The sequence below is a fragment of the Toxorhynchites rutilus genome, chromosome 2 (assembly GCF_029784135.1).
Source record: "Toxorhynchites rutilus septentrionalis strain SRP chromosome 2, ASM2978413v1, whole genome shotgun sequence".
Lineage (NCBI taxonomy): Eukaryota > Metazoa > Arthropoda > Insecta > Diptera > Culicidae > Toxorhynchites > Toxorhynchites rutilus.
In genome coordinates, this window is record NC_073745.1 from 2,518,288 (window position 1) to 2,542,456 (window position 24,169).

The 24,169-nt window shown below is 38.8% G+C and overlaps 3 protein-coding genes across 4 annotated transcripts; 2 read left to right on the forward strand and 1 right to left on the reverse strand.

The window, feature by feature from the left end:
• The first annotated feature begins 9,383 nt into the window (after positions 1-9,383).
• On the forward strand, positions 9,384-10,161 carry LOC129769557 (probable prefoldin subunit 6). The gene is made up of 3 exons (XM_055771900.1): positions 9,384-9,587; positions 9,642-9,742; positions 9,804-10,161. The coding sequence occupies exons 1-3, from the start codon at positions 9,515-9,517 to the stop codon at positions 10,011-10,013; spliced, it is 384 nt and encodes a 127-aa protein (XP_055627875.1). The 5' UTR covers positions 9,384-9,514; the 3' UTR covers positions 10,014-10,161.
• Positions 10,162-16,828: 6,667 nt separating this feature from the next.
• On the forward strand, positions 16,829-19,535 carry LOC129769952 (GATOR complex protein NPRL3). 2 transcript variants are annotated; one of them, XM_055772490.1, is made up of 3 exons: positions 16,829-17,221; positions 17,282-18,458; positions 18,524-19,535. In XM_055772490.1, exons 1-3 carry the CDS (start codon positions 17,023-17,025, stop codon positions 19,014-19,016), a joined length of 1,869 nt encoding a protein of 622 aa, XP_055628465.1. In that variant the 5' UTR covers positions 16,829-17,022; the 3' UTR covers positions 19,017-19,535. The 2 variants fall into 2 exon arrangements, with proteins under 2 accessions (XP_055628465.1, XP_055628464.1); XM_055772489.1 differs by having other exon boundaries at positions 16,834-17,221; positions 18,515-19,535.
• Positions 19,028-21,053, reverse strand: LOC129769953 (uncharacterized). Its single transcript, XM_055772492.1, has 4 exons — positions 20,530-21,053; positions 20,163-20,291; positions 19,569-20,094; positions 19,028-19,509 (listed from the first exon to the last, which is right to left on the reverse strand). The coding sequence occupies exons 1-4, from the start codon at positions 20,541-20,543 to the stop codon at positions 19,144-19,146; spliced, it is 1,035 nt and encodes a 344-aa protein (XP_055628467.1). The 5' UTR covers positions 20,544-21,053; the 3' UTR covers positions 19,028-19,143.
• Positions 21,054-24,169: the final 3,116 nt, after the last annotated feature.

Sequence of the window (24,169 nt, forward strand, 5' to 3'; positions counted from 1 at the left end):
AACCCAAGTGGCTTTTTGAAATTATTTGATCAGTGGGGAAATTGTATTTTTTTGACGTAGAACTACGTCTTTCATTAAGGGTGTCAAATCAGAAAACAGGTCACGTTTTTATGAAATTAAGTTAACGTTAATCACTATTTTTGCCGCGAACGGATTTTGGCGATTAACATACCAAATGAATCGGAATTTCCCTAAGATTTGTTTGATATGCTATACATTACAATCCCATGGTGTGTAAATGGTTAAAATTCATGAAAATTATAAGCGTTTCCATTTTCCCATACATTTGTTCTGTCCATTTGTGTACTATCCCGAACAGAGCTGTCAATAACGAGCAACTTATGGACGAGCAACGAAGGGGAAATCAGAAAACTTAAAGTCTCCGTGAACAAAGGAAACGAAAAAGAACGAAGGGGAATATTTGCCTAGAGTATAAACAATGGATCTCGCTGGCAAACTTTCATTCTTCGTGAGGACACCGACTGAACAACATCATGGACGGTGAGGAGTGGAGGAGTAATACGAGGAAAAAGTAAAGTTTTCCAAGGGCCTTTTTGAAGGTTAGAGACGAATGAACTAAAGAAGTTTAAAGTCTCACGTGTCTTAGTTTCGGATTGAGCTGTGGACGCGACCAAATTACTGACTCGCTGATGCCTCTAGCATTGCAATAATTGCATCAAACTGACGCCATTGCATTAGGGTTCTGAGCTACACAATTGTGTGGGAAATCATCAAGCTAGGCTATCGTCAGCTCATCAGGAAAATAAATGTTCTGGAATTTTGTCTGTGATTTGGTTTCGCATGACGGTAGCAGCAAGGCGCCTAGAAGTATATCCTAAGGTGAGGCCGTTTCGTCACTAAGTTGGTTAGGGGAGCGGTATATGAAAACAGTACGGAAGAAAGCAGAAGGGGAATTATCAGCTTGAAGCGTGAAAGAGACAGACTGATCAGGAGCGAGCTTCGGCACTAGCGTATTGTGTTTTGTTTACAAACAAAACACAGTAGACCACCAAGATGGCTGAAGAGTGCTTTTAGCAAGTTGGCCCACCTTAGGATATACTTCTAGGCGCCTTGGGTAGCAGAACTCTCTCCACGAAGGATGACAGCTAAGCTGATCTAGACCGGCAATATTAACAAAAAGGGCTTCTGTTGAGAAGAGCGCAATACGGAGATAAGTGTGTGCATATGTAATTGCTTCAAGCCATCGATATATGGATATTTTTGTGTGTGTGTGTGTGTGTGTGTGTGTGTACGTGCGTACGTTTTAACGTATTGCGCTGTTGCGGTTGAACATGTTGATCCGAACATGATGAGAAAGAGGGGAGATAGCGGGAGGGAAATATTTGCGCTAGGGTATTAGTAATGAATATCTGCTGAGACAAATATTCAGCCTTTTTCCAAGCAGTTGACATTGTTTGTTTTCCGTCATCATAAAGGCTTCGTTGGTGCCTTTGATATTGTATCAATGCATTGAATTGACGCTATGGTAAAGCAGGTATTAAGGTTGTGCATCAAAAAATTATTTGGGAATACCAAGTTATTCAATAAGTTATAATAAGTTATAAATTTATTTGGGTTCGCGTGCCAGTTACCAAACTCCCTTCAACTAGGATTGCATTTGCGCTAATCTTGATCATAATGAAGCAGTGCTACTCTTTTCGAGCTTGTTGAGAATAACAGGAAGAGTTTATTTAGTTTATTTAGTCACCAGGAAAATAAATGTCGTTCTGGAATGTTGTATGTGATTTGGTTTCCTTGCCAGTAGCAAAACTTTCTCCACTAAGGATGATAACTGTGCTTATCTCGAGCATGTATTGTTCTGAGAAGACAAGAATGAATTATCAAACAATAATCGTCAAATGATTCTACAAGAAAAAAAATATTTCAGAGCGACCAAACTGGTAGATTGGCTATTTTTCTAAAATTTCGTAGCATTATAAAATAATATTCGCAGTTATAAACAAGCGACTTGAATTAAAGTACAGCGTAGTTCTACGTCAACAATGCGGTCGTGTCTTGGACACAACCTCCTATAATTTTTTTTTTCCAAAAAACAATGTTTATCAAACTCCTTTATCGTTGACTCGCCTGCTGCTGAGATTCCATTATTTCACATTTGATAACTTATTGCTAGTTGAGCTCGAGATTAGAATTTATTGATATTTACTTACTAGGTTTACAATTGATATTGCATCATTCAAAACTCAATTATTATTCAAAGTGCATGAGATCATTCATGTTATTCATAGAATCAATTTTGAACAAGAAGTTCAAGAAAAAGTTTACGGAACGAAAATAGTGTCGTTCTGTCTCAAATTGCAAACGCTTCATTTTTAAATGTAAATTTACCAAACTTTATCATTATAAATTATTGAATGTATATAAATATAAAAATATTGAATATTTTTTGGGGTATAGGCTTCATTTTAACATCATTTACAGGTATCGATATAGCCCATAATTTAAGGCATTTGCATAAAAAACTTTCAAAACCATTTGCGTTAGCAATTTCCGTAAAAACAAGCATTTTTTCGAGATTTTTTCTGTTTTTGTTGTTATTTCAACTATTTTGTTTAATGTGTTCATGTTAGCTGCTACAAAAACTACTTTAAATGGATGAACAAATGATCTCTTATGCAGAAATCTTTTTTTTAAATTAGTATTTAAATAGTATTCGGAATTTGACATAAATGTAATTGAACATATTTTTAGTTTTTTTCCATTAATGTGTTTGTAAATCAATTTTAGCGTAGTGAAGTAAAAAAAGACTCTGTTGTATCCAAAAATCATATTCATTTTGCGAAACTGTGCCATTTTGAGTAATGCGATACTGTTCAATTGTCTATAGCTGCTTGAAAATGATGAATCGAAAAGGAAGCTTCACCGACTTAGTCGATACAGTTCAGGAGATTGAGACTATTCGCATTTCACGCGATTCTTCACGCAAAAACACGATGTTTCCGATCGTACAGTTATCGCTTCGGTTAGCGCAGAATATCCTTCGAATTCGTATAGTCCAGAACGACCTTATCAAAGTACTGTGACTCGTGCATATTTTCCGTATCGAACAGGACATTTCCCTATAACTCTCTACGTCTGTTCTGGAAGTGATCAGCTAAGAAATACCACAAGACAAATGGAATGTACTTCCATCAAATGATGCTAGATATATAATAGTGCTCATCATTTGCCTCCTGTATGCATTGATAAAATGGAAAATGGGTCATTTTCAGAGAGCATGCCGTTATGCTCATAATTTTCAAACATTAAAGAGATCAGCAGAAGACAACGACTCACAAATAAATCAGATTCAAAAATGATTTGCATCCATTGCAAATACATGAGGTGATCCAGAGATAAAAAAAAATGTAAGTGTTCCTGAAGTTGAATTATTATGAATTATCTGTTTATCTTTCCTTATAAAACAAATCAACAACTGGTTTTAGAATTCCTTATTATTCCATTCTATGTTGTTATTGAAGTTATTTGAATGTATGTGAAATAAATACAAATGAAAATGCACTTTAAGGTTCATGTTCGTAATGTTTTAGCATCTAGTAAAATTTTACTTCTATTGTTTCGACAGGTTGAATATGATGCGAAACAGGATGATCATTTGATTGCATCGATTTCGAGTACAAATGACGGTGCTGTGACATTCTCATTGATTCAGAAGCTCAGGTCAGCACACTGACAGAGGATAATTTCTGCTTAATGAAGAATAAGGAACAGTACAAGCATAAAATATTCTACATGCAATTTGAATCAGACAGTCCATTCAGAGCGTATGCTTCAGTTGGAAAGATCCATGTAATGGCAAAATTTGGAGCTTATATTTTCATATCGGAAGATAGGCCAGTTCTGATTAATAAATGCATATCCTCAGAAAAACTCGTACTTTATTAGTTAGGTCAACAGAAATGAGGTATAGTGTCCGGATGTTGTGATTAGAAGTCCCAATGAGAGACAATGATAGATTAAGGACAACTTACAAAACAGGAAAGATTGTTATGTCTTCCCTAAATTTAACAATTCACCGGTCAAAATAATATTTGACAAATCGAAACCACTTTGTAGAAACATTTTTACGAATATTCCGCCTGTAGTAAAACATCTTGTTGAACGGAGAACTCGACAGATTGTTCTAGCTGACATTACGCCGATAGCATGAATACATCGTTTTGTTCATCAATGATTATTGTGTCTAATGGTAAAGACGACATACGTTTGGTAATAGACTTGAGGGGACCAAGCCAATACACCTTTCGTTATACCATCCTTAGAAAAATATTGGCTGAGTTAAATGAAGCAACTTGGTTCTCAACGATTAACCTATCGAACACGTTTTTTTTCACATAGAACTCGACGATGAATCTCGACATTTGACAATTTTTTTCACCGAATTTGGAATATTTCGTTTCACTAGATTTCCTTTTGGGTCTTTGTAATGCACCTGATTTGTAAAAAAAAAAGACCAGTTATTTTGGATTATATGGTAAGTGTGAAGAATAATTTAGATGACATTTTCGTTTATGGAAAATTAAGCATTAAAATTTGAAGATGGTGTTGCATAAACTACGAGAGCATGATGTTAAGCTGAATTATTCCAAATGTTTATTTGATAATCAGGTCGTGAAATTTATTGGTTCCTTATTTACTGGGAATGGCTGGATGGTGGAGGAGAAAAAAAACTATGTACTATCATAAATGTCAGAAAGCCGAGCTGCTATTCTGAAGTTTGAAAGCCTGGTTGCGTTGACAGATAAATTCATTATATAACGAGCAGACATATCATAGTATCTTCGAACGTCAATCAAATCGAGTAGGTTTCAATGGACAAATAATGAGGAGATTGAATTCTAATTTCTACTGAATGTATTAGAAAGACAAATAGGTTTGATAATAAATTTATGTATAATGTTATAAATCAGTGTAGAGAAGAAGGGAAATGTAGGGGATTGGAATTGAACACATAAACAATATAAATTAAAAAAATATAAACAAAAAAAAGTATGAATAAAATAAACGGAATGTCACGATTTTGAAATATGTATGTACAGAAAAGTTGTAGAATTAATACAATGAAATTATCATATTTGAGAGCCCCTCGTTCGTATTCGCATGCGAACGAATATCGATGAGAAACATGAATGGAAATGAAACGTTCGAGATTCTCTTGGCTACTTTCTCGGCGAACAGACGTGCAACACGTAGAGTCTTCGGCTACGGTTACGACACTTACCAATACCAGAGGTAACTGAAGCCTACTAGATAGAACTCAGTGGAAGCGAATCATTTCAATCTCAGCAATATGCGTGCTGATTCAGCCGCTCCATACGAATCAGCTACTGCCAACACCTTAGGTAGCTTAGAGCCCACTGACCATGACTCAGAGGCAGCATATCAGCAAGGCATTTGTATGCCTAACCAATAGCAGAACCTTGGGTAGCTGTATAGCTATTAGATAGGGGAACTGTCGAACCGCAAGCCCAGATTGAACGACCGAACACACATATACCGTCTCGTCAACCTGAGTATGAGGTACGATAAAGCGAGCACGTTTGGTATACGTGCAGAGCGTTTACCGTATGGTGAAAGCGTGGCGGAACGGTGTCCTGTCAGCCTGCATGCACGAAATTGCTAAGCTGCGCAAAGCAAAAACTCGGGAACAACATTTTCTCCGCCATTACACAACACAATACAAATATCAGAATAGATATCAAAATAATCGCGGAAGTGAGTAGTAGAGTATTCGATGATTCCCATCTATATGGAAGAAAACGCATTCATACGCCCTTCGATCGTTGAATCATTGATATGTATGTTGCGACTAGATAAGTTTTCGGACGTATCTCAAATGCAGATGTCCCTACTCAATCCGCCAATCACTCAGCGACAAAATCCTTCAAGCGTGAAGAGCAACCCATTCGGAAATTGTCCATGCATAAACCAGTGCGCGCACTTCACCTGTTGTGGTTCCAAAGGAAGGAAGTGAGAATGTCGACTGAAACAACATAGAAGTATGGCTGGAATATGATGCAATTGAACCTGGATTTGAACTTCGTCTTGTGTTTACTGTAAACATCTCTCGACAATGGATTATGAAGCACGTGGCAGTCATCATCCATATTCCGGTACCCGGTCGGATTTGAAATTTCGCAATCCGAACGAGATCGACTTCTGTATACTGAAATCCGGTCGAGGTTCAAACCCAATTGACATATGTAAAAGTGGCAACATGGCGCGAAACAAACATAAAAATGATTTATCCATAGCTATTTACTCTCTATCACATAAGCAGGCACAAATGTAGTTCTAAATTGTTAAAATCTAAATAAGAATTATTACTTGATATTATTTAAATACTGTGAACTCGTAGTTCTAACCCTCACTTAACCATTTTTAAAATTTTGTTAGTATTTCCACTCCAACTTCATCAAAAAAAAATACGGGTGGGTAATGTCGGGGACATAACCGGAGTGACGTAGGACTATAAAAAACACACAGCTTTTGTTAAATATATATTTTAAATATATTGTTTCATTTTCATCTCCTACGTGAATATCTACCTATCTACCTGGAAAATGGATTAGTTCACTGTTTGCTCTTTATGAATATGTTGATGGTACTGAAAAGAACCTTTGGTGTTGTGTTTTTGTTATCACTCGATATTCCCATCTTGTTCGGTTAAACCTTCCTGTTTAGCTATTGCGTTTGCCACTCGCCACAGCTTTCACAGTTGGAAAATTTCTTCCCATCCAGCTTGTGACATGTTGTTCAGTAAATTACATTTGACGCGACGTGCCGGAGAAAGAAGAACACTTAAGAAACACTTAAGAACACTTAAGAAACACTTTGCCACTCACTGAAACTAATTGTTGCCTTGATGAGCGCCGAACCGAAGCTGCTCTGTTCTTGATGCGGGTTTTCTGATTGTCGTGAGCAGCTTTGCAAGCCAACTCGAGCACTCCGACGGCCGAAACTCTATAATCGCTGTTAGGTATACTGGTGCTCCGGCACCAATCCGTTCGGCCTAGTTACCCTTGCGGAGCAATCAGTGAATGCGACCAACAGGGAACTGGAGACCTGCACGGTTCGAGTGAGACTTTGCCTTTCCCTTAACTTGTCCTCCTTTGTTACGGGTTTACGGTTTGAAAGAAAATAAGATATTTTTTTGGGGTCCGCGTGTTTCATACTCTAGCGGTACACACTCACAGGATAGAGACAAATCGGCAGACTCAGCCAGAGGGGCGAGTCCAACGAGACGAACGAATGAGCGTTAAAAGGGAGCGATGGCAAAAAAATATATTCATTACGATTCGTTCGCTCGTTGGATTCACATGCAGGCTAAAAAGGGTCCTTTTCAGGATCACAAAATTATCTTCAATGTAAAGAGTTTATTGTTTTGTTATCACTCGATATCCCCATCCTGTTCGGCTAAACCTTCCTGTTTAGCGATTTGTTGCCACTCGCCACAGCTTTCACAGTTGGAAAATTTCTTCCCATCCAGCTTTGTGACATGTTGTACAGTAAATTACATTCAATGCGACGTGCCGAAGCGCCACTCAGTGTCGCATTGGAGGCGATTTTAACCTGTAATTGAACATTTGCGATGACAGTGGTACAGTGTCGACTTTCAATGTGGGGTCATAATTTGGATCTCTATGTTTACAAAAATGTCCAACTAAATAAGTCGCATTACATGTACGTCCAATTAGCTAAATGTCGAACTAATTGTAGATTACTGTACTTTCAATCTGGAAACAATTTAAGAATTGGTGAAAATTGAATAATCAGGAAAGTCCCTGAGCTTATTGATAGTTAATAAGCTTAGAACAACTGCCAAATTCACATACTCATCAGATCCTGGCAAACAAATTATGAAAAAATCAATTTATGTTTTATTATTATTTTGGATAATGTTTTAGAAAGCATTGAACTGTATTTCCTAAACTCTTTTTTGGAAGGACAAGGCGCTTTTCAGGGCCATTAAGGCCCTGAAAAGCGCCTTGTTTTATGGAATGGTTCCAATTTAGAAAACTTAGTACTCGTGGTTTTGAAAAAAAACCATTTCGAACGCCCTCGATGCCGCCTTGTTCTGGATTTGCCACCAAAGCAGTTTGTATAAAGAACAAACATTTTTCTTCTGCTACCTGATGCCGTTTTGCGATTGTGTTTGCCACTCGCCACTCGCTGCAACTGCCTGTTGTCTTGATGTCCACCGAACCGAATGTGTTCTGTTCCGAATGCCGGTTTTCTTATCGTCGCGAGCAGCTTTGCCAGCTAACTCGATCACTTCGGCGACCGAAACTATATAACGCCGGCTAGGTGGACTGGTGCACTGGCACTAACGCGCTCGGCCTAGCTACCCTTGCGGGGAACTCCAGATCAACACGGTTCGAGCGGGATTTTGCCTTTTCCTTCACTTTTCCTCCTTTACCATGTCCAGACATGGCTGCTTGGGTTGGTTTGTTGATGTGTTGTGATGCGAACCGATGTGGTGTACGGTTTGAATGAGAATGATCGTTACGGCAGCGGAGCGGGGATTTTTAAGCTGACTGGCTGGCTCGAGAATTACGCATGTGTGAGACTGCGACCAATGTTTCGTTCATTTTTTTCTTTTTCCTTTCCAATCGTGCTTCATTCTATTTCGCTGCTGCTCTGGTTGACTGTTTTGGTCGGTACGATTTGAGGAGCACAAAATGGACCAATCAAAAATGGGCACATAGTGCATTTTGACAATGCTTGATATTTCACAATTATTCAATTATTTATCTCAAGAAAAATGAAATGTTATTCGTTATGATAGATGCGTAGATAAATTTCCTATCAATTGATGCAAAAACCTTTGCGATCTATTGAGAAATGCTCGAATTATAAGCGTTCCAAATCTTGCATTTTTTCCTACTTGTTCAGTGCCTAGATTTCCATTTCACCCCCTATATCTTCCGGTTAGACGTAGTCCTACGTCAATAAAAATCATCAAACACAATTTCATTTCGCGTCAAGATACTGTTGCCACTTCTGTCGATTGAGTTTTAATCTAGGACGAATTTTAGAACATATAAGTTGACCTAATTCGGATTTCTAAATGCAAAAATCGATCTCGATCAGGATACAGAACGCAACATCATGCTAATTTCAAATCCGATCGGATTCCGGAATAGGGGTGAGAAGTTTTACTACCAACAAATGTTTCTTGTATTGCTTAAGTTCTACCCAAGGCGTCTCTATATATCTATATACACCTGTTATACATTTATACAAGCGCCTTGGTTCTACCTAACATGATTGCTTAGTATGTCAACACTTTTCTGCTGAGTGTATCTAGAGCTGTGCACACATCGTCTACCTTGTTATGAATACACTATGAGCCTGAATCGGAAGAAGCTGTCATATTCATTTCTGCTCGGCACACACGAGATTCCGAATCGCGGTCATCGCTATAGGAACTCTTTGAAAGTTTTTCTGTTTTAAATCGCTGCTGTGTGAAAATTCCCTTTTTTGGAGCAAAATGGACAAAGAAACAGCCGTCTTACAACGTAAACTGGAATCTGAGTTGAAAAACTATAAAGATGCACAGAAAGGTAAAATTTCTATAATCATCGGCCTTTATATTCTAATAACATATCCTTATACAGAATTCAATAAATTGGTCCAGCAGCAACAACTCCTGGATGGCCAATACAACGAGAACAAAAATGTTTTGGAGGAATTGCAGCTTTTGAAGCCAGCCAACACGGTAAATGAATCATGGTTATAATTATATCCTATATTTGGTTACCATATCTGTGATATCGTAGGTGTATAAATTGTACGGTCCTGTTCTTGTGAAACAAGAATTGGAGGAGAGTAAGCAAAATGTAACCAAACGAATCGATTACATTAATAAGGAGCTGAAGAAATGCACCGATAATATCTCCAACCTTGAACAGAAGCAGGACAAGTACCGGGCAAATCTTCAGAAACTCCAGCGCCAGTACCAAAATCAAATAGCACTAACAAAGCCTTAGAAGCAAAATGTGGACTATATTCTTTGCATTAATTTTTGCACCTTTACTCGCTTCGATAAAAAATGCTGTCCTAGATTTAAGTACTAATCTCCACGTATTGCGGACAATTTCACGAACAACATCTATCAATAATACACGGTAATATTAATTCCTTTTTTTATTTAAGTTATAGGGGGGATAAATATTGATGAAATATATATTCGGAGGGAGAAAAGTAGATTGTAACCCGACACGCCTTCTAGGCGTGTGAGTCCTTCCTAACCGGGACTCTGCGCAGTCAAGCAGTTGGCTTAAGCGCCACTCCCGTAAGGGAGGCCAACCGCCGTGTTTTTAGTTGCCCGGCCAATGAGAATCGAACTCCCAGGGCGGGTTTTTCTTTCTTCCCCCAAACCCGGTTTGTTTCTCAATTTGATCTGCGCTGTAAAGTGAACCCGAACACCGCTTGTCCAGAGGACAAGATTAAAGCCCGAGAGTGCGTGGGCCGATCCCCAGACCACAAATTTCGGCAAATTTTCCTCACTGGACCAATTAGCGAAAATATTGTCCACAACGAAGCTCGCTTCGGAGCGTAGGAGTGAATGTTCAACTAACTGCAACAAAAAGGAGTCTCTTTGCAGACTCAAAACCTTTACAACAACAAAAAATCAGTTGCCGGTACTTAGGCCACACCGCTAGCCAATAAATAACTCAGACTATAAAATATTCAGCGTGACGACAAAAAAACTAATTCAACTCATTTATAACATAACAGAAAAATTTAATCTAACTCCAGAATCGAACATCAAAACATTGGATTTGCAGACATAGCAATTAGCTCGCTACACTAAAGGCACATTTAAATAGATTTGGTAATGGCGGTTGCTATGCTATGGCTTCTCCATTCACTCACATTCAATGGCTATTGTGTGTGTACTTTTGTGTGGTGTTGCTTCTGTTCTTGCGCTCTATAGCGCACCTCTCATTATTAGCGTGTTGAGTATTATTTCCCTACATGCGCATGTTAAAAGGAAAATAAAAATGGGTACTCACTACCGTGGATTTACGTGGTACGGCGGCGAAGAGCGATGAACTTCCGCTGATGACGAGCCGCCGGGAGCGCGAGAATTTTGCTGGGGCCCTCGTGTTGACGGAGAGGGCCAATTCCAACGTAGACGTGGGGTCAGAAGTGGTGCCACCTAGAAACAACACATAAAAAAGCGCACACACAAGCCATTTACCATAAAGCCACATTTTGCAAAAAAAAAGCCAATGCTTACCTCCAATTGAATTTGAACTTTTACGCACTGGAGGAGTAAATTTTAAATTTAAAATTGAGCTAACTGCGCTCACTAAAAAACAAAAGAAAAAGAACAAACAAAGAAAAAAAAACACAAATGAGCTACACTAACTATGGCGTGAAAAGTATCAACTACCTTTTGAACTACTCGCGATTTCACAAACGGAACTACACACTGCTGCCTCTTCCACGGGCCAAGTTGAAATGGAAGAATATTTCTTCGAAGTCCTCAGATCAGCGCAATGATCAAAAGGACCGGAACTACGCAATGATTAACGATATTAATAATACGTAGTCTTACCCTCAACCCCCTTGCCTACATCTGTCCACTTTTCAAACATTTTCGGGCGATTATCTTTAATCTCCCGAGCGCAGCTTAAATCGAGTCGCTCGCCGGATTCCGAATTCAAATACCAAGAAAACCCGCCAAAAACTCTCCCGGTTAAGGAAACGTGAATTTCTTAGAAAAAACTCACACGAGTGTCTAAGACATTTTTCTGAGACGTGTCTTGGCTAAATTGAGCCGTCGAGTTACATCTGGCACTCAATTATAACTAGCAGTGAAATCGGAAAGGGGAAAAGCATTCGCTTTGCAGTTCATCCGAAACATACACATATGAAAAGACACTCAGATTCTACACACGGGAGTTGTGTTGAAACTGACGTTCATACTCATAGAAACGAGGGGCTCAACAATACTAAAATCAGTGCAGCGCTACAAGATGACAACTCAAAAAGCAGTTTTTCTGAGGCAAAAACTATGGTCGCGTAAAGCGAATGTAGCCCGTATTCTAGAGTATAGTTGGAAACTTTTGTCAAATCGTTCGCACACTAAGTACTTGTACTGAGCTCTATGGAAATGGGAAACCAAAACTGCATCGGGCGAAAGTATAAAAAATGTCATTTGCGATTCCACTTTATCCAGAGCGTATTCAACAGCATTTGTTATGGGTAACTATCAGCCGGTTGATAATTGGCCTTTTTGTTATAGTGCTGCTGTGCGAATCGGAAAAGTTTGCAACGTGAGTTCAGCCCTTGCACCGGGCAAAAGTATGAAACTTTTTTTTCCCATCTGTTTATTTTATTTACAGCGCATTTAGTAATACAGTTGTAACAGAGCCGAATTTATTCGTTACATTTTTATCTAAGGGTGGGTTTAGACTAGGTATATATTCATGTGAAGAAATATGATGAGATTTATAGAAATCGCATCAACCGTTTACACTAGCGTGACTTCTATAATGAATATATTCATATCTTCGGTGAATCTATTCACCTGAAGTAGAACTGCATCTAACTTTAGTGATTTCTCACCAGTGAGAAATTCACAAGCGTTTACATATGCTGAACTTATTCAAGTTATATATACCTCGAATAAGTGTATCATATTTATTCTCACCCGTTTACATCTATTTTCACGTGAATAAATCCATCTATAGCTATAGATCTCCCTAATGTAAACCCGCCATAACGATAATTTGTTGTACATTACACAGTAGCCATTTAGGCTTAAGAGTATTCCTGTCCTATTGATACACACAATGGCGTCAACTGGTTGGTGCGGAGAAGGCGGACCGCCCCCGGGCACACGATTTTAGGGGTGCAGAATGAACCGAATTTGTATGAATAAATTGAATAAACATGATTGATTCCTTTTCTGGCGGGGAATAGGCGGTTCAAATCGACTCTTCCGCCCCGGGTGCGAATGCTTCACTCGACGCCACTGGATACACATGTCGCTTTTTCGGTGTAAGAATATCCCTATTGTTTGAACATTCACAGTTGGACCACACACAGCGGGACTGTTGACATGAGTCTTCCATTGTTGTGTTATTAATAGTACCAATCACCGATGCAGCAGATCGTAATGTGAGCGGTAAGGGACTGGGATTACCGTCACATGATGATTGTTGCATGGAAGTGGTAGCTAGAATAACACACAAAGAAGGTCAGTTGAGGGCCCTGAGTTATAAACACATGATCGTTCGCTTAGCAGCGGACACGCAACTAATTGGGATACGAGTATGAGAGTATGGAAGAAGTCATCGGCAGTTTTTATTCTATCATCGCTCTAGCCATCGAGTAATCTTTCTGAGAGTAAATTCAGAACTCCTTGAATCGGCGTTTCACGGCAACGAGAGAGTTGCGATATAACCATGCAAATTAACGGTCCTTTTCAAGACCACCGAATACTCTACTAAAGAGTTAATTATTGAATTTTGTTTCTTTCTGAGATAATAAAGTGATAAAAAGGTTAATTCAATAAAAGAATTTTAATGTTGTTGTGTTAGAGCAGAAATTTCTTATCAACATTCCCAAGCGGCAGACTCAGGTGTTTTTTAAACTAACTCTTTGTGGTCGTATGCCTTCTCTCAGTCACACCTTTTTTACCGTTTCGGTCGGTATGTTTGTATGCTGTACATCTAAAGAACAAGGGTTGTTCTGTAGGTTCAAATGAAAAACGGAAAACTCCAATCTGATCATTTTTACGATATATAAAGTCATAAACCAGTGCAGCATTCTATGGACCAAAAAAATATAAAATATTCGAAAGATATCAAACGAAGAACAATTTTTAAAAATATATAATTTTAACATAAAAACAATGAATACATAATTCAGTAGATAAATATCTAAAGTTCACAAATAAATCTTGTTTATTTTTAATAATCTTACAAATTATGTATCTTCGCAGCCTTACTGGTTGCGTATCTGCTACTAACCGAACGATTATGATCTTCACACTCAGGACCCTCAAACTTAACCATCTTTGCGAGTTAAGTGGGATACACAAACAACGTCCAGTCACCGTGAAGTCAACGTAAAGAAATGAAAATTCAAATATTATCACATGGAAATCGTATGGTATTCACTACATCATCACCGGCAATTTTGATGTCGGCAAAATAAGTCCAAGAGAATAGTTGACGGGACAGTGACGGTGACGTTGTATGTGTATCGCACTTTATTCTACCAGCTACATCCACGCAACATCAACATGAGATGGTGATCCCAGCTTTTTATTTTGATTTGTTGTGCTACGTAAGAACTTCACGACATTCACTAAGACGCGACGCGAGACGAGACAAACACTTATTGTTCTTGCTATTGAAACTGTTTAAAAATTACCTTAAATCTCGACCGGCTTCATACACACTTCGGCAACAAGAAGGTTGAGGCTGCGCACGACTTCGTTCCGTGTCGGCGTAAGCTTTTTAAAGCTTCTATGATGGGTACACTAGGGTAAGTGGCGAGATTGCCCTGCAGTATACATCGGGCAAACTAGTCGAAAAGTTAAGGTACGCATAAGGGAGCATAGAACGGCAGTAGATAATCAAAGCAAATCAAATGACTCAGCAGTAGCGGTACACACCACCAGCCTTGACCACAACATCGATTGGACGAAAGCAAAGCTGATAAAATACGTCCGAAAGTCAACACAACTTAACGCATGGGAATCAATGTTCATCAGCAACTCCCAGAAGCCGCTACTCCCATCACATCATGTTTGTTCAACTTAAGTATTCAGTATTCAGTAACTTAACTTATCAACCTTCAGACGACTTCACAACACGTACGAAGATAACGAGTAATCAGTCGGACATTGTCCCGTAGATGGGCAGATTCGCGCCCGAAACCGGTCGATATTTAAGGTAATTTTTAAACCTTTTAAATGTAAGTACAATAAGTGTTTGTCTTGTCTCGCGTCGCGTCTTGGTGATCCCAGCCTCTCACCGTTCACACACGCCCTGCTGCGCGCAGCAAGCAATATCGGCAATTGGTGCTATTAATAACACAACAATGGAAGCCTCACAACTGTCCCGCTGTGTACAGTCCAACTATTAACATTCGAATTATAGGAATACTCTTACGCCGAAAGGGCGACATTGTGAAATTCGGCTCTGTTACAGCTGAATGTTAAATGAGCCCAAATAAAATAAACAAATGGGATGAAAAAAATATATATCACTGCTCTTTCAACTAAAAATAATTTCGACAATGACGACACACATGTTCAGATTTAATACGACCACAAAGGGTTGAAACTTGGCAATACCCGTGACATTTTGGTTTGTTTCTTTTCGTGTTCAATTTTGTAAGAAAAAAATGGATGGGTTATATCTATGATATAACCGCAAGGTTGACGTGGCACTACCTTAGCTTAGTAATCATTTGTTTGTATTGATTAAATTTTTGATTGAATGAAACAATTTCCAAATTCAATTGAATTCAATATATTTGCTTTTTTGAGTAAAAAGATTGAACAAGTGACATGTAAGGTCAGTTCATGCATTGTGATAGATTATGTTCTTCGATACAAGTAAATTTAATGACTCATCTTTTACGTTTGGTATTATGCCTAGGATTTACAAAATATGTGAACGGAATAGTTATCAAACGATTAATGTATTTTACATTTCCCTCTGAAGTTTGCTTCTATCGAACCGCGAATTTGCATGATTTGATGAGTAAACTCAGTTTCGATATTGACATGTACGTCGAACGCATATTGTTTAATCAATAGGCGTTGTCGCAGTAAATGGTTATCAACATTTTGCCTAGTCATCAAATGGTATGCGACGAAATTCAGTGAGCAGAAGATATGACGGCATATCCTTCAATGCAATCATGAATAAGCGAGCCAAAGCGTTGTGTTCGTACCCGCTTTTGTAATCCGTGTTAGGAAAACACTTTCCGGAGTGCAAAAAAAAAACATGCCGAGCAGAAGTACCTCCGGCTTGCATGAATCAACAACTTCAACTTATATTTTTCATACTATAGAGGCTTTAATCTTGAAAGTTCATTCCTCTCTAGTGTCTGCACCATTACCAGGTAACCAGGTTCCTAAGTTTAGAAGACCGTGTCCGGGAAAAATGTTCCAGCCTGCACAAAAGCAAGCGAGTACAAAAAGTTTTGAGGTCCGTGTTAGAGAACAAATCTCGATGAGAACAAAAGTCCCCTAATTTCAGGTGTTTGCAATGCCGATTTCCCCAAGGCTGCATGGTTTTGAAGTCTGTGTTGGGGAAACCGTAAATCGGGCCAATCGAAACGAGGCAGTTATGGCGTTTAGATAACGCTTAAGATTTTACAGTTATCCAATTGGTTATATAATAAAAAAATAACATTTTGTTAATTGCTATAGATGCGTAGATATATTCCCTATCAATTGATTCAAACATCTTTCCGATCGAGTAAGAAATATTCGAGTTATAAGCATTCGAAATCTTTCATTTTTTCCGGCATGTTCTGTGTTTAGGTTCAAAGAAATTCAATCAACAAAAATAACAAAATTGTTACCAATTCTGAACATTTTATATTGTATATTTTACTTTCAATCATGTGAGTAAGCTGATCTAGCACCCCTTTATGAAACATTTGGCGTCGCATCCCGTTAGCTATCATAGGTAGATTTGTTATCGACTTATAAGAAAACGAAACAAACAGTCATAGAACGAATAATTCTATAATTAAAATTTATGTGATGCATATCGATTACTGTATTCTCGAAAGGAACAATAGGAAGCGAACTTTTTCAAAATTAACTGTCAAAGCGACGCGACGCACAGCGCAGTATTAACACTTATTTCGCAATTTGTCCCACCCCTGTATTTATTTTGTGCTTCATGTCAAATTATGCTTTTGCATTTGATAACATTTAACACGGCTGTAGTGCTTGTATAAGTTATTTAGAAACATATTTGATATATACTTCTAGCTAAATTGGTAACAAAAATGGAAGTAAATCCCCTTAGCATTTTGTTGGTTAAATCAGACAGCAAAGGAGATCGATTGCTGTTCCGTTACCCATACACTGTTCCACAGCAATTCCAAACATGTGTAACTCCAGCGCGGAAAACACCATACTCGATTGTCAACAATACCGACGATATCCTCCAGAATACCCCTTCCATGGCATCAAATATATGTTGCGGTATTTCAACTTTATCATTCCTTTATTTACTCACTCAAGGATGTATTCATCTCTCTCTAGATCAACTATATGGAATATCAGATGATGTTTTTGCCAATCTTTTCGCAGTCAAAACTGAATTGTGCAATCAGAAATTCGAGCTGAAGGTAAACGATGTACGATTTGTATCTCATCCGACGTTGATGAAGATTGAGAGCGAAGATCAGAAAAATTGCTCATACTTTCGAGTTAATATTGTGTTTGCTTTACATGCTCATGCAAGCTATTCGATCGTAAAGTGTTACTATGAGCTGAGTAAACGAATAAGTATTGCATTGCTTTACGAGGAGCGACGCGCATGTTATCTTTCAAACGAAATGAAAATCATGGTTTCATGTATGGATGAGGTAGCTGCAGCAGCCCAAGAACATAATCATGGAAGTACCGGTAACATCAATGTATTCGATATCATCTTGAAAGATTGCACATTGGCTCAGTTTATAAAAACTGTTTATCAGGATCTATGTACAACCGGATTGCTAAACGTTACAATGAATCAATCTGTTACTCTAAGTTTCTGTCTCCCACAAAAAGCACATCAGTTTCATAAGAAAGGTATAGTCGTTGAACCAGAAGCTATTGATCGATGCCTTGATGCACTGAAACCGTATCACGGAATGTTACTACTGGTAGATCCATCAGAGTTATTGGATTGTGTACCTCCTTCCGGGGCGCGAATGCTACTCCAGCTAATCGAAGTTTACAATCCCCTCAAAAGTCTCCAAAATATGGCTTCCGATGCGGATCTAATGATTGATCACGTGTACCAGCTGGTTGGTCATTTAGTGTACTGGGCGAAAGCAACCATCATATATCCTTTATGTGAGACAAATGTGTATGTAATTGCTCCGGACGCTCAGCTTAACATACACTCCAATTTGCCGGATAAATTTTCGACCAAGTTCCCCGGAATGTCTCTGTTCGAAGTAATCAGTGATTTTTCTCTACCTACCTCGATTGGACATTTGACTACACCGCTACAACATCCAGCTCGTCAGGGACGACTTGCTCAAATGGTTCTGTGGATGCTGCAGCATCATTTGCTAATGCAACTCCACACTTACGTTCAGTTCATCGCCTCATACGATGAAGAGAGCGGTGAAGCAGTTTCCGGCGATGGTCCATTCGATGACCGCAAAGAATGCAGCGTCGAACTACAAGAAATCAACAGTAAACAGCAACCTTCAAAACTTAACACGTAAGTTACTAAAACTAGATATAATACTGATGATGTTTTCAAATGAACTACTCTAGCATTTGTAGCTCTCTTCCAAACCCCTCCAGTCAACCACTAGCTGTACCAACGAATCGCAAACATTCCCTCTCGGAAGAACTATATTCTGATAGCCTCACCGCAAATTCGAATACACGACCATCATCCGCTAGTCATCGATCCAATATTAGTCATTCGAGCGTAGGTCAAACTGCTTCCAGTACTGATAACGACGAAAGTATAACATCGATGGAAGACGAGGACAAAACCAAACGTCTTCTGTTGGCGTTTGATGAATGCGATCGCAATTCTATTTTGAAGATTCCTGCCGCGTCCAATCCGGATGATCTTTCGTTGATGGTTCGTCTCTGGCAAGCCGGGTATTTTAAAGGCGAGCATCATCTCGAGGAGATAATGTACTTTGAAAATCTTAGACGCTCACAATTGTTACAACTAGTGGATAAGTTTCGGGATGTGCTAATCATATACGAGACGGAAGATCCTGCTATTGCCAGCCTATATACGGCACCCCAGCAAAGTTGAGAGTAAACAAGTTTGAAGATGCGTTAACGGCAAAAAAAGATTTATTGAAAATATAGTTTTTTAAGTCGCTGCTGTATTCATGATAGAGAAAACCCTTCAAAACACATAATATCAGCTAGACGAATATTCATAGCTTAAAGTCAGGTACACCGTCAAACGTACAGCCAGATCTTTGAATGATTTGTCGTGCGGCCCAAATGCCACACTTGATGCAACTATCGTAACTGTTTCCCTGGACTAACTGAGCCAGGAAACCACCGACAAAAGCGTCGCCGGCTCCATTCGTGTCTACTATTTGCTCCGTGTTTAGTTTCTCAACCTGAAACTCGGTGATATTACCATTCTGGATTAACAACACCGGATCACTTCCTTGGGTGATGATGACAATTCGTCCACGAGCCTCATTCTTCTTTGGTAGGGCTGACATTTTCAAACCGATTTCTTTCAGATCTTCTGTCCCAAGATTACGTTCCTGGGCAAATGTAAGCGTTTCCTTAAAATAAATATTATTAAACATAACACTTTGGTGCAAATGTAGAATTAAACACTCACAGCTTCGTTTCCAAATATTATGTCGATATACGGGTACACCTTTTCGAGATTATCTTTAAAAAATTGGGGAATGAATGGAGCGCTCAAATTCATCATAAAAAGTTGATTTTTATTGAGTGCATGTTCGGCGACCGTAATAATACTTTCAATGCTAACAGTGAGGAAGAATCCAGAAATGTAGAAATATTCTGCATTTTGTAAAAGCTTATCACTGTCGGGTTTCTTCAAGTGATCGACAGTAAACTTGTTGGCTGCCGCTAAATTGGCACATAAACTGCGCTGAGTACCGGTAATCAATACGGCACAGGTACCTGTTGGAGCTTGCTCGCAAAACTGATATTGCACGTTCACTCCATCATCCGTTGCCTTTTTAGAAAGTATTTCAGCGTACTTGTCCTTGCCGACACATCCAAAAAACACAGCTATCCCAGGTTGCTGAAGTATCCACTGTGCTACACGAAATGAATTTTGTACGCTTCCACCAGCAATGTAGTCCGCGCTAAATTTCTCAATAAGTTCGTTGTAGCTGCAAATACGCTAGTTTTATTGGCATTTGTTGAAAAGAAATTGATCATACTTGAAATTGAAAATTACATTGGCATGTGTTTCTCCTCAGCTAGGATAGCATTGTTTGGCAACAGCTCATAGTTGGCAAGAAACTGCTCATCTACTGTCGCCGATATGTCCAGTAAAGGATTTCCACAACCTAGCAGAATTCCATTTCTGAAATGAATAATATTCATAATTTGCCGGAAAGCATGAAAGAGTAACATTCACATTTAATCGCTTCTATCTATATAAAACGAGGCCTTTGACACCTTAATCTTTGCCCTCTTTTAATTTTGCGCCGCGTATCAACGAATTGCTGGGAGTTTGGTCGGGCAACACATGTTTACGCTTAAGCCTATCCACGCAAGGGTTATGATATAAGAACCGGATATAAATGGCACAAATTACAAACCTTAAATTCGTCATCGTCTTGAATGTTCTTACGCCGACTGCCAAGTGACTAGCAACAATATAAATATTAAAAGACGTTAACAGTATGCAGTATCACAAAGAACTAATCCTCTGCTGGAGCGATGAGAAGAGAATGCTCCTGAAGTCGCGCAGCGAATGAAACTTGACAAAGATGATGTTTTGTTATCACTAATGACAATTGGTTGTCATGCTGATGAGATTTTCTTTCTAAACATCCCGTCTACTTTAGACCACTTATGCATTCGACTTATTGCTAGAACCCGCTAATCAGTTCTATACGAAAATTTTTCATCTCATTTTAAAAACATAAATTTTGCTCGTTTGAAAAGAACTAGCCATACTTAATGAACGTGAATATATTTATTACACTTGTATACTAGACAGAGGGAACGCATTTTATATTGTAGAAACAATCTGTTTTTCTTATTACATTTGTTTGTTATTTTTAATGCATCGTCCATTTTTCGAAGCCGAGGGAAAGGAAAGCTTATCGTTATCGTTTGATATTACGTTTTCAAGCAAGGAAATCAGAATTGGTTGATTTTACCGCACAACGAGGGGCCCTATGTATCACACGAATTATTATGACAATTTCATAACTGTTACTTCACGGATCGCTGTAACAAAATGGAGTCGCTTTTCCAAGTTCAATTTTCGGATCATATAATCTAAGGGTGCTCATACACTGTTTGACCGAAGCCAAATATTTGACTCTTTGAGACAGATAAAATTTGGTCAACGTGTACTGATCAAATATATTCTACACAAAACACGACAAGCAAATATTCAATTATTGGATGCCTAAAATATTTTTTCAGTCTGTTCTTCGAACCTGTCGGTACATGGTTAGGTTACCTTGAATATTTCAGTTGATTTTTTCCATGTTCGGTGTTTGATATTGTTTACTACTGTTGAAAATTGAAGAGTGGCAAACAAAATAGTGTTTGTACAAATATCAAATCAAACCTTATCTGTCAAAAAATATCAAATATTTGACCTCCGGGCAAACAGTGTACGGCCACCTTAAGGAATCGAAATTCCCTAGATGCTTGCTATGAAGGCAAGACTTTTCGCTCGTCCTCTCTCGAGCGCTTCGTGATTAATCTAGGGAACTTATTTCCCTAGATGTAGGCAATTGAGGCCTAATAATCACGGGTCCAAATCTTTGCTAAGCCAGGGAACCTATTTCCCTGGACTTGTTTTTTGTCTCTTAAGGGCTAGGCCCGGCGGAAAATATCCCGTAATCACGAATATGTTTCAGAATCAGACGACTCCAGATTGGGTCGTCCGAGTGAAACTCGTAACTACTTTCGGATGGGATATTTCCTGGTTTCTTGGTGTTTTACCTTTTTGGTTGAGCTACTTCCTTGTTAGGAGCTCTGGCCTTGGGTGCGTGGCGCCTGGTTGCCAACGCTGGTGAATGGTTTCGGATTTAAGGAATCACCAATCTGCTATTTTGAAAATGAACTTAACCTTTATTTTTTGGACTTTGGATTAACGAATTGAACTAATTTGAATTGAAAGATGAAAATGAACTATGAACCGTTTGGTTTGATTTTTAGAATTGGACTAGAGATGTGCCATCCGCTCATGAGCTGTTCCGAAGAATCGACTCTTTGAAGTGAGTTGACGCGGAACAGCTCGCAAAAAAAATCAAACAGCTCTTCAGCTCACTTTGATGATGATGAAGGAGAGAAAAGAGCTGTAGAATTGAAGAGAGTGTGTGAGCTGTAAGATTCAAATGAACTGACCGTCTCTCGCTCTTCGTGTTAAGACATCAGTTTAGTTTCATTTGTCCCTCGTCTTTTCAACTGTTATATTCGCGTTGACGGCATTGAGTTTTGTTTACCAGTTTAGGGGGCGCCAAAAATAATAATTGGCTCTCAGGCAGAATGAACACGTTTTTAAAATTCAAATTATTAATGAAAATTAACTTCTGTGCATCAAATGAGTATTCTATTTCAATGAAAAACACTTTGTTTGCAGGCGGTGCAAAAATCTCATAAGATTTTTTTTTTTTTGAAGAAAACTTTCTATTGTAATGTAAAGCCTCAGTAAAAATGTCGGAAATGTTGTACTCGCCGAGTCTGTTGTAAATAATAGTCTGGAATACGTGTTTCAAGTAATTAATAATATGGTGTGAAAAATTTCATTTGAATTTTAACATTTTCAAACTGGCTTCGTGGCTATCGAGTTTGGGACCCAAATTGAAAGTCGGCACTGACAACTGAGCTGAAGAGCTGTTCATAAAGAACAGCTCATTTAGATGAGCTGATATGATCAGAGCTGTTCATCATGATGAGCTGATTTGCACACCTCTAAATTGGACTAACTTACTTCTTCCTCACTTAAACTATATATACATGTTTTTAAGGGAGAGAACAATCTCCCTTTTCTATTCTCACAGATAACAAACCACGTGGTTATCTGCCTCCGAATTTCTCAGCGTGGGATTTTTCCCAGCTGTTTCCTATTCAGATAACCAAAACATATCGGTTATCTGTATTTACCGCATGGAACTTTTCCACTTGTATAATCTAAGGAATCGAAATTCCCTAGATGCTTGCTATGAAGGCAAGACTTTTCGCTCGTCCTCTCTCGAGCGCTTCGTGATTAATCTAGGGAACTTATTTCCCTAGATGTCGGCAATTGAGGCCTAAGAATCACGGGAGTCAAATCTTTGCTAAGCCAGGGAACCTATTTCCCTGGACTTGTTTTTTGTCTCTTACGGGCTAAGCCCCTTCCAAAATTCCCGTAATCACGAATACGTTTCAGAATCAGACGGCTCCAGATTGGTCCGTCCGAGTGAAACTTGTAACTACTTTCGGATGGGAAAATTTGGGTCGTTTTGGTTATACCTTTAATTTTGTGCTCCTTCCTTGTTAGGAGCTCTGGCCTTGGATGCGTGGCGCCTAGTTGCCAACGCTGGTGAAAGGTTTCGGATTTAATGGAATTTGCACTACTGTTTTAAAAAAAAAGATATTTACTTGTATTTAAATTTATTTAAGCAAACTTAACTATGAAGCTTAGAAATTGAACTGAGAAATTGAACTGCTTGAAATCGAATATTGAACTGTCTTTCTGGGCAAGAATCTTAAGTTTATATACCCGAGATTCCTACCCAGCCTAAAATTGTGAGAGAGAAAAAAGATCTCCCTCCCCTGCTCAGACAACCGAGCCGTGGTTTGCCTAACTCCTATTTCTATCCGCTTGTTTTGCGGTCCTTCGCCCTCACTTAGAGGGTTCAATAAAATTCGGCTGCCTGATAATTCTTACCCGCCTGTTCGGAGCGGTTCTAATCTTATCTACCAGCTTGAGAATTTCTGTTTCTCTTCCTCCACTACGCCACCGCGTAGAGTCCCAAACAAACATATGCCCTAATTTGCGTGCGTCATAAATTTACGCCGCTTATCGCTTAAACGCATGCGTTTAGCGTCCTATTTGGTTCGGCTATTCGCTCTCATGCGATAAGGCGCGAGACCATGCGGTTAGCAATTAGACTTTGCCTTCCGCACGGAAACCTAAACAAACATCATCTTGCACGCTCTTTTGGTTTCTTCGTCCTCATGCGATAAGGAACGAACTTGGCTAATTGCCGTCATTAAATATTTATTTTTGTC

What these genes read in the sequence shown, in the direction of transcription:
- LOC129769952 (XM_055772489.1), top strand. Translation starts at nt 17,023, where the DNA reads ATGGAAGTAAATCCCCTTAGCATTTTGTTGGTTAAATCAGACAGCAAA. An exon ending in GGCATCAAATATATGTTGCG is followed by an intron (nt 17,222 to 17,281) that starts GTATTTCAACTT and finishes ATCTCTCTCTAG; the next exon opens with ATCAACTATATGGAATATCA. An exon ending in CAACCTTCAAAACTTAACAC is followed by an intron (nt 18,459 to 18,514) that starts GTAAGTTACTAA and finishes GAACTACTCTAG; the next exon opens with CATTTGTAGCTCTCTTCCAA.
- LOC129769953 (XM_055772492.1), bottom strand. An exon ending in GAGGAGAAACACATGCCAAT is followed by an intron (nt 20,095 to 20,162) that starts GTAATTTTCAAT and finishes GCGTATTTGCAG; the next exon opens with CTACAACGAACTTATTGAGA. An exon ending in TAATATTTGGAAACGAAGCT is followed by an intron (nt 19,510 to 19,568) that starts GTGAGTGTTTAA and finishes ATTTATTTTAAG; the next exon opens with GAAACGCTTACATTTGCCCA.
- LOC129769557 (XM_055771900.1), top strand. Translation starts at nt 9,515, where the DNA reads ATGGACAAAGAAACAGCCGTCTTACAACGTAAACTGGAATCTGAGTTG. An exon ending in CTATAAAGATGCACAGAAAG is followed by an intron (nt 9,588 to 9,641) that starts GTAAAATTTCTA and finishes ATCCTTATACAG; the next exon opens with AATTCAATAAATTGGTCCAG. An exon ending in TTTTGAAGCCAGCCAACACG is followed by an intron (nt 9,743 to 9,803) that starts GTAAATGAATCA and finishes GTGATATCGTAG; the next exon opens with GTGTATAAATTGTACGGTCC.